At 33.2% G+C, this 13,531-nt stretch overlaps 1 protein-coding gene across 1 annotated transcript; it reads left to right on the top strand.

Annotated features, from left to right (window-relative positions):
* LOC109334062 lies at nt 9,273-11,790 on the top strand. The gene is made up of 2 exons (XM_019569638.1): nt 9,273-10,267; nt 11,525-11,790. The coding sequence occupies exon 1, from the start codon at nt 9,431-9,433 to the stop codon at nt 9,995-9,997; it is 567 nt and encodes a 188-aa protein (XP_019425183.1). The 5' UTR covers nt 9,273-9,430; the 3' UTR covers nt 9,998-10,267; nt 11,525-11,790.

Genomic DNA, 13,531 nt, shown 5'->3' with positions numbered 1-13,531 from the left:
ATTTTGTGTGTCTGCATAATATGATATTTGATCACCTTTTGACCTAGTTTTCCTTGAGTTTTGTAGGAAATTGGACCAAAATGAATGCTTAGGCTTGAAGAAAGAAAACTTGCTTCACCTTGAAGAAATCAAGCCAAAGTACATGAAACATGTGTGCTTAAAACTAACCATGGTAAGGTGCATGCTTTAAACTTAAGCATGACTAAGCAACTTGGTCTTGGTTGGAAGAAATTAAAGCCAAATAAATGCTGCTCACAAAACTGTCCAGCCAAGCACCAAGCACCAGGCCAAGTCAGCCAAGCACCGGCTAGGTCAGCCAAACACCAAGCCAGGTCAGCCAAGCATCAAGCACCAGACCAGGTCAGACCAGTCAGCCAAGCACCAAGCATCATGCCAGTTCAGCCAAGCAGCATGCCAGGTCAGCCAAGCACCAAGCACCAGGTCAGCCAAGCACCAAGCACCAGACCAGCCAATTGCTCAAGCAGGCAGCTGAGCGTGCACGAGGTCAGCTAAGCTACTCAAGCAGGCAGCTGAGCATGGAACCAGGTCAGCCTAGCGCCTGGCCCACTAGAAAAATGGTTGCTTGGCCTAGAAGAATGACCATGTCATGAATGACGTCACAAGCCAAGCAACCAACAAAAGCTAGCTTATGAGTCAAGTTTATGACCACATGCATGACACAAGCAAGTAGGAGGTGTCACCACGCATGCAGCCTAGCCCACAATAGGTTGTCCAAGCTAGCTGGCCAAGATGGGACAAGCTGCTGACCCACTAGTGAGCTAAGCGGCCAGGAAGGGGGGCTAAGCGACCCTCCCATTGCCTATAAAAGGAACACCCATTTCTTCACTTTTGAATCATTGTACATCCCATTTTTCTTCTCATTTTCGGTTCTCTCATTTAAGAGTGTTGTTAGCCTATTTTTAGGCTTTTAGCTCATAGAAATTCAAAGGGAATGGAGTTGGAAAATGAGGTACAAATACATGATTTTGTAACCTCATTTGGAATCAAAAGCATGTCATCCTTGGATAGATGGCTTATGCTCCTACATATGGATTTGGATTATAGTGTAAGGTTATTTCTTCTCTTTATTTGTATCATATTTTGATTTCAATACATTCGAGTTATTACTTTTTGGTTAAGTTTTAATTCTTTAAGAAGTTCTTAATGCAGTTTTAGCTTTATCATCTAAAACTAAAAGGCTTCTTCTTAAGGTGTTGACAAGTGAACTAAAAAGTATAACCTACACCTTAGTTCACTTGCCATATCAAACATCTATTTTAAGCAACTTATGTTCAAGGCTAAATGATGTTAATGGAGCCTGAAGTAGGGTGTGACAACCTACTCTGACGAGTGGCACTTAACTATTGTTTAGTGTATTACATGAGGTTTGAAAATCATCTTATCATACTAGGAGACTAGATGGATGATTTAGAAATGATATGTGGAATTAACCGAAAGTATAACACATAATTTGTAATGTTTTCAAAATCATTTGAGTCAAGAAATAATTCTATCTTTCAAATCAATTATCCCTTCTTGAATTTGTAAATAGTTATTCTTTACTTTTTCATGTTTCTTAGTTCATAAAATCGCAAAAAAAACTTTAATTGTTACTTTATTACTTTTGATAAAAGATACAAAGTATGAGTACATTTCTATTAGGCAATTCCTTGTGGTTCGACATAACCCTATACAATACTACAATTGAATCTTAAAATAGATGCAAATATAAAATAGTAAAGTGTTAAATTATAAATTTTATTTGTTGGCAAAGAAAGAAACCTTGAATCAAAGTGCCATTTAATTCATAAATTGTATCTTTGTGAAAAGGAAAAAATACACAGTTATATTGAGTGATCTAACTACTAACATTTATTTTTTGTTATTTACATTCTGCAACTAACATTTATTTTCTGTCACTTACATTTCCGCAATTAACATTTATTTATTTTTTATTCTTTATTATTTATACCAACCCTTTGAAAGAAGTGGTAAGTTAAATTATAACTTTATTGCTTTATTTATGTGTTCTTTACCAATCTTACATAAGGAAATAGTTTGGTTAATAAAGGAAAACAAAAATAAATATCACTCATTATCACTTGTGTTAAATTGCTAAATTTATACCATTATACTCGTGTTGGAATTTATTCCAACAAAGCTAAGTTTTTGATTAAAGCTAAGCTGAGATAAAATTGTTAATAATTCAATAAAGCTAAGTTTTTGATTAAAGGAACATTCTTGAAACTATTATAGTGGCGTTGGAATTTATTCTAACAAAGCTGAGATGGAGAGCAAAGAATCGGCCTATCATTAAATAAATTAATTAGAAACTTGCTGCAACAATAAAGCAAACAAACAAAAAAAACTCTTTCAACAAATTGGCGCCGTTGCCGGGGATAATTTGTTGAGAGGGGAAAACCTCAAAAAACTCTTTTCAACAAATTGGCGCCGTTGCCGGGTACAATTTGTTGATAGGAGAAAACCTCAAAAAACTCTTTCAACAATTTTGCACAATTTAACTTATCACCCATGAGATTTCTTCCAAATCCTCATGTTTTTAACAACATTGAAAAACAAATACAAGTAGTTCTTGGAGTTTTATCCCCTACACTCTCTTCCATTATCCATTACCCTTATGTTGGAGTTTTTTTCGAAAAGAACACTAAACCGGCCGGTTGGTAGGTTTTTACCAAAATTGGCCGGTTTTCACTGTTTTGTTACATGACCGGTATAGATGGTGTGTCATACTGGTAAGGGGTTCAACTTTTTAGTTTTCTAGTCGAACCGGCCAATACAGTAATGTTTTATTAGATTAGATTGGATATGGGTATTTTTTTTCAAATTGTTAAGAATAATATCTAATCTTTCAATAAATGTAAAAGACTAATCTACAAAATGCTTTTAAACTCTCTCCATGGTCGGACCCAAATTTAAGCAATTCAAGCTTCTTCTCTTCCAAGTTCAAACTAATGCACATTAAATAAGCATTGCGTTTATTATCAAATATTTATTAAGAGTGTAATATCTACGCATTATCATTGTAAAGATTTATACACAATCAATATATTATTTATCATTGATTTAAATTATTTTTCTAAAGAATCAATGATGATTAAATATGAATGATGGATGATGTTGTAACAATGTATAAAACTCATACGGTGTCAGTGCATATATATTTTTTATCATTTATTAATATTTTTTATATACATCTATACATGAAACATAAAATGTACCAACTTTTTTTACATGAACCATAAAAAAATCTTTATTTGGAACCATAAAATATTTTTTTCTTGTTCAATATCTTATCTTGTTTGGCAAAAGCTTTATTCTTGCTTTGGTCTTACATCTATTATTCATAATGATGTAATGACTCTCTTTGCATCTCATGAAAACATGATATGGTTGGAGAAGAAGAAAAAACAGTTATGAGTGGCTCTTTGGTTTGTCACAATTTGGACTATTTGGCACATTAGGAACAAAGTTATCTTTGAGAACTTGAGGTTCCAAATAGAGGAGATGGTGGAGCTTATTTTTCTGCATTCCTGGAACGTTATTATTGTCCGCTTTCCTTTCTTCTCTTACTCTTATGTTGATTGGATGAGACATCCATCAACTTGTCTTTATCTTTGTTAATTTTAGAGATTCAGTGGATAGGAGTACCACTTGTTCTCCTAATATTTTATCTCTTGATTAATAAAGTTTTCATTGCTGATAAAAAAACCATAAAAAAAATCAGTGAAAGTAGAGATAATTTATTTATTGTAAGAGAATTATTGAATCGTCATGTTTAAATAATGGAACTTATTCGCTAAACGGGAAAAAGTGAGTAGAGATTTTAATCCTACTTAAAAATAAATATATCCTTACGCATTTTACATTTCATTTCATTTTAGATAGTTTTCCTTATTTTAATACGACCATTCAATTTTATTGAAAGTTATCGAGTTAACATTTCACAAACAACTAATTGCACTCATGCACATAGACAAAAACATCATTTCGCTGCTACAAATCGGGAATAAAAAATAAGACCAAGTCTTAGTGATCTAAAAACTAATGACATAAGCAAACGACAAGTTTCTGAGCTCAATGTGCATTGATTTGATAATAGAAACATAAGTAGAAGACACAACTCCCATCTTGGTTAAGAAGGTTGCAAAAGAAGTTTTCTCCCTCAAAGTGTGGCATAATCTAATCTCCACTCGAGCTTTAAAAGATTTTGGATGCTGAAAACAATGGCTTGAGTAATAATGGTGAATATGAATGAAGGATCAATCAAATTGCATCCAACGAATCATTGTAGCACTGAACATTTTTGTTGTCACAACCTCACGTCATGCATAATCTCTATAACAACGGCATTATAAGTAATAAAACTATGAGGTGGGTTATTCCATCTAACCCAATGTTGATTGCTACTATGGTAGATCTCAAAGGGTAAGTTCTCTCCATAGTGTTAATGACTTGAGAGTCAATAAGAAGTGTATTTCATGACTCCCAAACCTACCTCTTTCCTCCATTGTCCTTCAAAAACCAACTCACAAATAGAGTCTTAGGCTTTGTTTGGTAGTGCAGTTTTGGAGGGGAAGGAAATTGATGGTTTTGGAAAGTCTTCCCCTTGTTTGGGAGTTGGATGAAGGAGAGGGGAAGGTTTTGGAGGATTTGTCAAACCCCCTGTGTGTCTATTTTTAAAATTTCTTCAATTTGGGGTTTTTTAGAGATAAAATGTCAAAAAAATAACTAAATATTTTTAGTAATATTATATAATTATACATTATTGTCCATTTCTCATTGTTAATTAAATTTGTAAAGAAAAATAAAAAATATTCTTACATTATCATTAGTTTATCCTCCTTATCTAAATTTCAAAATTACATACTCCCAAACAAATGAGAGGATTTCCTTCATTTTCCCTTCAATTCCTCCCCCTTCCTAATCCCTTGATCCATCTCCTTCCCTTTACCTCGTAACTCCCAAACAAAACCTTAGTGTATGGAGTCTGAACAATAGAGCAAACAATGTAAAGTCATTGCATCTGCACCTAGAACATGTTGGAGGTACATGTATACCCCAACTTGTCCTAGGAGGAATTAGTTTGAATGAGGTTGTGATAAAATTTTCAAATGATGAACTATTGGAAAAGTAACACATATAGAATTGAAGAAGAATGACATCTTATTGTGTATTTAATTAATGAGAGAAGGGAAGAATTTATTAATGTGACAAAAGCAACCGATTGGAAAAACAAAAAAAAATCAAAACTAACTTATATAAAATAACATAATTATTAATAAACATATGTCAAAATAAAATGCTCTACTACAATCCATTATTCTAGAAGATAACATATGGCTTCCCAAGGAGGGGAAAGAGACATTCGCCAAAGGGGACTTTTGACGCGCCAATCTGGCCTGACTCATGCGCCAATGTGATGCGCTACAGATTCAGATAGATGCGCTAATAACACTCGGTCAAGCATAAGCCTGATGTAGACCTAATGCAGGCCTGATGCACCATCCTCGGTCAGGACCAATAAGCTATGTAACACCGTGATTTTCTGTGCGCGTTTTATTAAATATTTAATTGAATAACGATTAAGTTTAGAAACTAATAGGTATTGATTTAGGCTAAACATCAGCTGTGTTTTAGTCTTGTATTATGATTTCCTAATTTATGGTAAATTTTCATAATTTTATGAGACGGAAAGTCTTCAGGCCTCTTCGAGGCCCAAATTCACCCTAAATTCGGCCCAAAAGGTGATTTTTGAGTTTCGTAACTCGGAGTCGAATTCAGATTTCGGTATTGGCTTCAAAATATTATTTCGAGTCAAAATAGACATCAAGTTTGTCCATAACTCATCTCTAGATATTTTTCACTCTGAAATCCAAGTTTCAACGTTCTAAACGTAACCCTAAATCGAGAGATTTTTAATCTCCGACCGAGTTTTAGCCGACAATACTCGGGCATGGTTTTAATCACAATGTTTTAATCGCATTAGTCACATCACCATTCATGAGTTAAGCTTGCTTGTTGAGTAAGCAAAAGTACAATCTCTTGCACAATCCCCAAAATCACTCTTCAACTCCTTACATCACATTATTTTGGGAATCCACCTTGATCTTTCCCCCCAAAATCTGATTTCTTCCTATATAAAAGCAACCCCTTGGCCATGAGGGAGAACATTTTCTCTCCTCACTTTCTCACTTTCTCACTTTACATTCTAAGCATTTCTAAGAGATTTCAAGGTATTTCTCTTCTTGTTTTCTCAATCTCTCCCACATATATCATTAGATAGTTATCATTTTTTGTTATGTTATTCATGGGACTTTTTTTTTTAATGTTTTGGATCTAAGTATTTTGTTGATTTTAGTTGAAGGGGATGATTATGTAATCAAAGGAACCTTTAAGGAGTTTTTAAACCATGTAAAGCTTGGATTTTTCCACTTTTTTTGGCTTGGCAAACCATAGCCTTGGACAAGTTTAGAATAATTTATTTTTATATTTTTAATGCTATAAAATTTAATGTTGGTGTTTGAATGTGTTTAGAGGTGGTGATTTGTACATCAAAGGAACCTTTAATGTGTTTAATGATAAGTTGAAAAACCAAAACTTTTTCCTCGCCATTTGGCCAAAATCGTGGCCTATATGTGTCTAGGAAAAGTTTATTTTCTATTTTTGAAATCCAAAATGTTTGAGTTTAAATGTATTTTAAAGTGTTAAAGTAGTGTTGTTAGTGTGCTTAATAGATGTGTTATCAACACTACAAAACCATGTGATTACCTAGAAGAAAATGTTGTTGGATGACACCCCTTGGGCACGTGAAGTTGTGAACCATATTAAGGAAAATGATGAGTTTTGTTGAAAAAGTGTTGTTTTAAAATATTATGTGTTAAGGGTTTAATTAGTAAAAGTTATCATTTGATTTTCAAGTTCAAGTAATGATTTGGGATAAAAGATGACTTAACAAAGTCCTGACTTGATAAACTTAAAGTGTTACAAAGTCTTGGATAGTAAATTAGTTAAAGTGGGGACGTTGTTAAGATAAGCTTACTTTAAAGTGGTAAGTTTAACTTAAGAAATCTTGATTTAAAATGTTAACTTTTGATATGTTGTTCTTGGCTATGTGATTAATACTATCAACCCTTGTGGTTACTATAGAATGAAATATGTTGAGATAACCATAGAGTTTTATTGAATCTACTTTAGTTAGCTTACTTCTGATCTAGAATGTGAGAAAATTTCATCTCGTAATTCATATGGGAGGAGAATTTCATTAAAATGACCAACATGAACCCAATTTTGAAAGAGAAAAAATGTATACATTGACAGTGTCAGAGTTTTTTATACTGTGATTGTGTTATCCACCATTCATTTTTAATTATTATTTACTTTTCAGAAAAATAATTCAAATGAACGATTGAAGATACACTATCAGTACATAGATTTAACACTTATTTTGAAATAATTTGTGTAAGGTTGTAAATAAAATTCCAAAGGACAAAGCAACCATATGGACTTGGAATAGCATAAAGGCCTATGATGCACTGGATCTCGTCCTCATAGTTGGATGTGTTTCTATTGTAGTCTTTTTTTTTTATTCACGGTGGGCTCGCTTTTACTTTAACATCCAAAGGAGTCTTATCCTTCACATGATTTTTTAGTTTTTGACCTCCATTCATTGGCTTTCCATAAGTATCATCGAAGTGCTGGCCCCGCTATCAAACGTTTGCTTATTTGGTTTAGTGTTGTTCTCAGTCACATTCCTTGTTGGTGTCTTTTAATGCTTCACAAAAATATGTGTTTCCTTCCTTGCTAGTAACAGTCTCCATTGATGCTTCAGAAACCCATTAAATTTGACTTCAAATACACCAACTTGACCCTTTTGACATTTTTTTCCTTGTCATCACTAACGGATCATTATAATTATGCATCGACTCTTATCAACAATTTGCATGTGTTTCCTCTCAACCTTGAATGCTCATCTTTACACGTTAATTCGTTCAATGCCTTCAATGGTCACCGATAATGATCAGTACATATCTGTTGTCTCATAATTTGTGTCACTTCATGTCTCAGCAGAAAAAATATATTTAAATTTAAATTTAGTTACTAAATATTACACGTTAAGTAACACTATGAGACAAAAGATGTGATGGCGATAATGATAACATGGCGAACCTTTGCTACAACTCCTGCCAATATGTCCATAGCACCCGCAATTGTCACAAATCACATGGAGGCTTTCATACATTACTTTGTAAGAATGTCCTCCAAGCTTATATCTACCCACCACAGGTTTTGTGAAATCAATTTCCATAATACTATGGCATATCTTCCTCTATTTAGTCTCATTGTATTGATGTTAGTCTTGATACGCTGGCCAACATATTAGAAGTTGAATTCACACCATACTCCGATCTACTCTTACCGTTGGCGCAACAAAGTCAGACGACCAATTTGTCAGTGCCAAATAATGGCTGAAGATCATCCAGGCCCTCTCCAATAATTATATCTTTGAACGTCGCGTGGTGAAACTTGACATAATAGAATCCATGACCCACATCTACCATATCAAAGCTTTGTTGGAGTCTCCTTATTATTCTCAACCTTTTATTGAGAACATTATAATTAAGAGTTTTTCCTACCAACTTAACGATCGGAGCATCATTCCATGGTGAGTACAATTCTTGAAAGAATGAGTCAGCAAGAGATATACAAGATACAACCATATCATCCTCGTATACAACTATCATTAGATTTTAAGCTATCAAGTTACCTTTCACCGTCGATTATGATAATTGTTTTTGGTCTAACACTTTATCCTTAAAGGATACACCTTCGATTACAACGAACGAGTAATCTTTATTTCGCTCGGATGGAAATAACCACTCTTTCCTATGAGCAAATAGAACAAAAATCCTTCCATTTTAGACCCTTACAACTTAAAAATCGTTTAAAAGAGTGTAAATGAATAACTTTTCTGGTGTTATATATCATTCTTACATAATCATATAGTTTACGAAATGTTAGATCATATTAGTGGAGTGTATAAATAACATAGAACCCAAAAAATTGCGATCAAATGGACATGACCATTCCACACTAATGCTTCTTCAAGATTATGATCACGCTTTGCCATATGATTTATCATCGGTACTCCCATCGGAACTCGTTATCAAAATCCTATCCTTACTTCTCGTGAAATCACTTCTCCGATTCAGTTACGTATCCAATTCTTGGAATTTTCTTAATAATTTCAAGCGATGATTTTGTCAAGAAACACCTTCATCGTTCAGTTACCGATCTCAATCACCGCCACCACCATTTATTGGCAGAAGTTAAAAGAAATGATTTTTCCGGTGATATATATTGTTAATCAAATTCTCCACAATCCCTAATTGTTAATCCACCACCACCATTTATGGTCTTGTGTGATCATCCATCGATCGAGTTTCCCCATGGTGCTCTCATTGTTGGATCATGCAATAGGTTGATATGTTGGGTTAGTAATGGTAATGGTAATGATAATCATGTTTACTGTTTGAATCCATCAACTGGGGTGGAAATTATGTCCTCGGGCTTTCGTCGCGGTCCGTTGAATTCCACTATGTTTGGTTTTGGATATGATTCTCTCAATGATAGTGATAAGATTGTTGTGATTTACAAGACCATGGGTGAGGTTTATACATTGGGTAGTGGTGCAGGGAATTGGAGGAAGATGGAGCAGAGTGTTCCATTTCCTCCCACACAGTGCAATCAAAGAGATTATGGAGGTAGATTCATGAGTGGCGTGCTTAATTGGCTGGTTATTCGACCTGATGGAATCCTTGTGGTTGTTTATGTTAACATTGGACATGAAAATGGTGGGGAATTTTTTATGCCTAGTGTTGTCGACAAAAATTTGGTATTTGGTAGTCCTAGCTTGTGGGTTTTAGGGGGTTGCCTTTGTTTCTCATATGAAATTGGAAATTTGGAGTTTGTCTTGTAGCAAATGAAGGAGTATGGAGTTTCAGAGTCTTGGACCATGTTGCTAAATCTTTCTCATGGGGATGTTGGGACTATGGAACTTTCTCGGTATTTTCCTCGACCCTTTTTCATGTTTGACAATGGTGAAGTTCTAATTAGAATCAATAAAAGTGGTGCGTTCGTTCTCTATAATCCAAGTGAAAAGTCATTCAAAAATATCAAGCTTCGGAGCAATGTGATTTGGTATCAAGCATCTCCTCATATTGAGAGTTTGGTGTCACCTTGCTGAGAGGTTTATCCTATATTTTTGAGATCTGCTATGTTTGGTTTATTTATTTTTGTACATGCTGAATCATGTCTCTGGTTTTAAGTGGTATTGGCATTTTGTGCACCAACATGGGATGAATTTCACAGGAATGCTAGCCATACTTGAATTCTAATTTGTCTATTTGATTGTAGTAATATAGTCTTTTAATTGAGAAAATTGATTGTTTAACTTTGAAATTATTGAATTTGTTAGCATGTGTTACTCTTTTGTTTAGTTGTTCATAACTTTTTTCGGTTTGAGTTCTCATATGACTTCTTTTTGACATAGGTTAATGACCTTGACATTAGTTTATTGATTATCATTATAGAATCATATTTTATTTATATCTCACTGTTTTTTGTTTTTCCCTTCCCCTCTTCATTAGATTTTGAAAGATCATATATCAACAATATATGTTAATTTTTGTATTGAAAACCTTTTAGATCAATAACTAGATATTCCAATTTTTGTGCTGGATATTGTTCTTATTTGGTTGTACCAATGGGTAGCGTGGTAGATGTTGAATAACTTAAATGTAAGACATGGGTTTTCTAATTATTTCCATTTATTTCTTGAACTGTATCATATTAAAAATTGGGGTTTGGTTCATCCAACATCTGATTCAAGATTATGGTATACATATTAATATACGGGAGCGTGCATTTTCTTCAACATGCAACATATATTTATGAAAATGTCTCCTTGACATGATTGAGTCATATGCAATTTAATTTAGATTTGCTTCTAAGAAACCTTGAATCTTGATCTACATTTGATTTTATCTAACTTGGCCAATCTTAATTTTAATCACATGCAATTTTAAAAATTAATCTACATTCTTTTTAAATTTAATACATGTTGAGGTATTATGCAAAGAGCGTGGTGTTAACTTTGAAACATAAAACTTGTTAGTGCTAGGAAGTAAGTCTATATCGCCTACCTAATTGTCTTGTGTATGATTTAAATACATGTTAGACTACTCCTCTCATTGTCAATTGGTTTTGAGATGGAACCTTAACATCTAGGTATGTGTTACTGCTCTATTTTTTGGCTTTCTTATTAGATATGTGTCCTCTATTTCTTTTGGCTTTGCCCATATATAACTTGTTTTGTTTGAGTTATTGTTTCCAGAAATGGGCTATGACTAGTTGGTCTATAGTTCATACAATGTTTGATGCAGAAATGGTCTTTTGCTTCTTCTGACCTTTATACCATTGTCTCTTTTCCCATGCAGACTTTTAGAATGGAATCACGAAGGAAGAGGAGACTGGGAAGCTCTATGGAGCGGTGATCTCTGCTCAAGCCACCCTCCAATTCCGTCTGTTGTTTGATTTTTCTTTTCTCCATTCCTTTTGTTTATCTGCTTTGACTTCCCCTTTGTGGGGTTGATTTCCATATACATCAAGTTTGTTAATGGATTATCTTAAAACTCAACCAAATAAAGTAAATGGTAAAGGTGAAGCACCAAAGTGAAATGGCAAAACTACTTTGGCTTCATATGTGATAGTAGCTATCTCAAGACTGTGTTTTGATTGATAGAAATGAGTGGAATGATCCTACATTTCATTGTTTGGATTTATTAAAATGTTATAAAAATTATGTTGTTTTATATTTATCCTTTTCCTCATTGTTTTGTTTACTTGCTTTGACTTCCTCTTTATGGTTGTCTTCCTTGTAGATTACACAAACTAGGATGATAATGTGTATTAACTAATATTTTCTTGGGAGCACATCACTATTTTGTGTCGTTTCATGTGTTGAGATATATGATTGGCTATAAAAATATTTGATAATTATATTTTTAACTTAAATAAAAAAAAATTCAACCAATAAGCAATGATGGTACATAGAGCGGTATAAAAAATGGGACAACATACGTATTTTCTATTTTCTAATCTTGAAAATATGTATTTTTGAAGATGTTACTCAATGAATAACATGCATTGAGTAACATCTTCAAAAAGCATGAAGAGTGGTATTCCACCATTCACGTTACTCTATAAGATGGTTACAACTACGCTAGCTTTGCATGCATGGGTTCCATGAACGATGATACTATAATCCATGTTTTCAGGAAGGTGATTCATATTTTTAGGCGGGAACAATGTCGATGTCGACAAAGACATTGTTTAGTGAGTACAATAATGGAGAATCTGGGTTTGAAATGCATGAGTTGCACAATGAAACAGTTTTCAGAAGCATGTAGTGTTGTGTTTCAAACGTTTTCAGCTCTTTGCCGGAAAAGTGAATAGTAGTTTTAGGAAGTTAAAGGATTTTGTTAGTTAGTTGGAAATTTCAGGATTAAGGTGGTGACTGGTCAATGTAAATTTAGGAAGCGGATAAAAATAGAGAAAAAGATGTATACATTGTCACTATATTATTTACCATTCATTTTTTAATTATTATTAACTTTTAAATAAAATAATACAAATAAATGATGAATAATACAATGATTGTGTATTAAAATATTAATGATTATTAAGAAACTTGTAGAAATTATCTATGGTTATGTCTTGATTTTATGTGTCAATTAATTAATAATCTTGACAATGAAAAGGTGGCATGCTAATACTTAGCCAATGTAGATGTTATGTTGTACTTAGTGGCTAATGTCACCCCATGCGCGAGGATTCTCTGTCCTAAGAAATTCTTGTTCTCATGTATCGAGTCAATCAAACTTTATAAAATAATGTAAAAATATTAATTTCTATTATTATAGTTTTACTTTCTAATTAAATGAGATTTTTTAATTGGGTGAGGACAGCAAGTGATAAAAATGAGAATAGGTGATCTTTATCGGCCTAATACTATGATAAAAGGGCACTTAATTTTGTACTTCAACTATGTATGTAAGCAAGAAAGAAATAAAAGTAAGTTTAGTGACTTTTGTCTCTACAAATAGTGATAAAATCTTACTTGTTCAATATATAGATAAAAAACTTATCTTCATTAATAGATAAAATTTTTATAGATAAAAATTATAGGGTTTGAATTTTGAACTCGAGTATTTATTTTGGCTTGGATAAGGATTTTTGTTCTATTATTCTTGAATGTGATTGTTTGGAGGTTATGCAAATTATTAGAAAGGATCTTATTGTGAGATTCCAAAAAAAAAGTATTATACATTTTGTTAGGTATGAGTGGTTACAATTCACCTAGAAGGGGAGTTGAATAGGTGTAGCGGTTAAAGTAGCTGCTTTTCGAAACTCAACAGTTAATGCTGAATCACCCCTAATTAATCGATTACAG

Source organism: Lupinus angustifolius, chromosome LG19 (assembly GCF_001865875.1).
Source record: "Lupinus angustifolius cultivar Tanjil chromosome LG19, LupAngTanjil_v1.0, whole genome shotgun sequence".
NCBI classification, from domain to species: Eukaryota; Viridiplantae; Streptophyta; class Magnoliopsida; order Fabales; family Fabaceae; genus Lupinus; species Lupinus angustifolius.
Note: the sequence above shows the minus strand (reverse complement) of the source record. Positions and strands in the feature narration are given on the sequence as shown.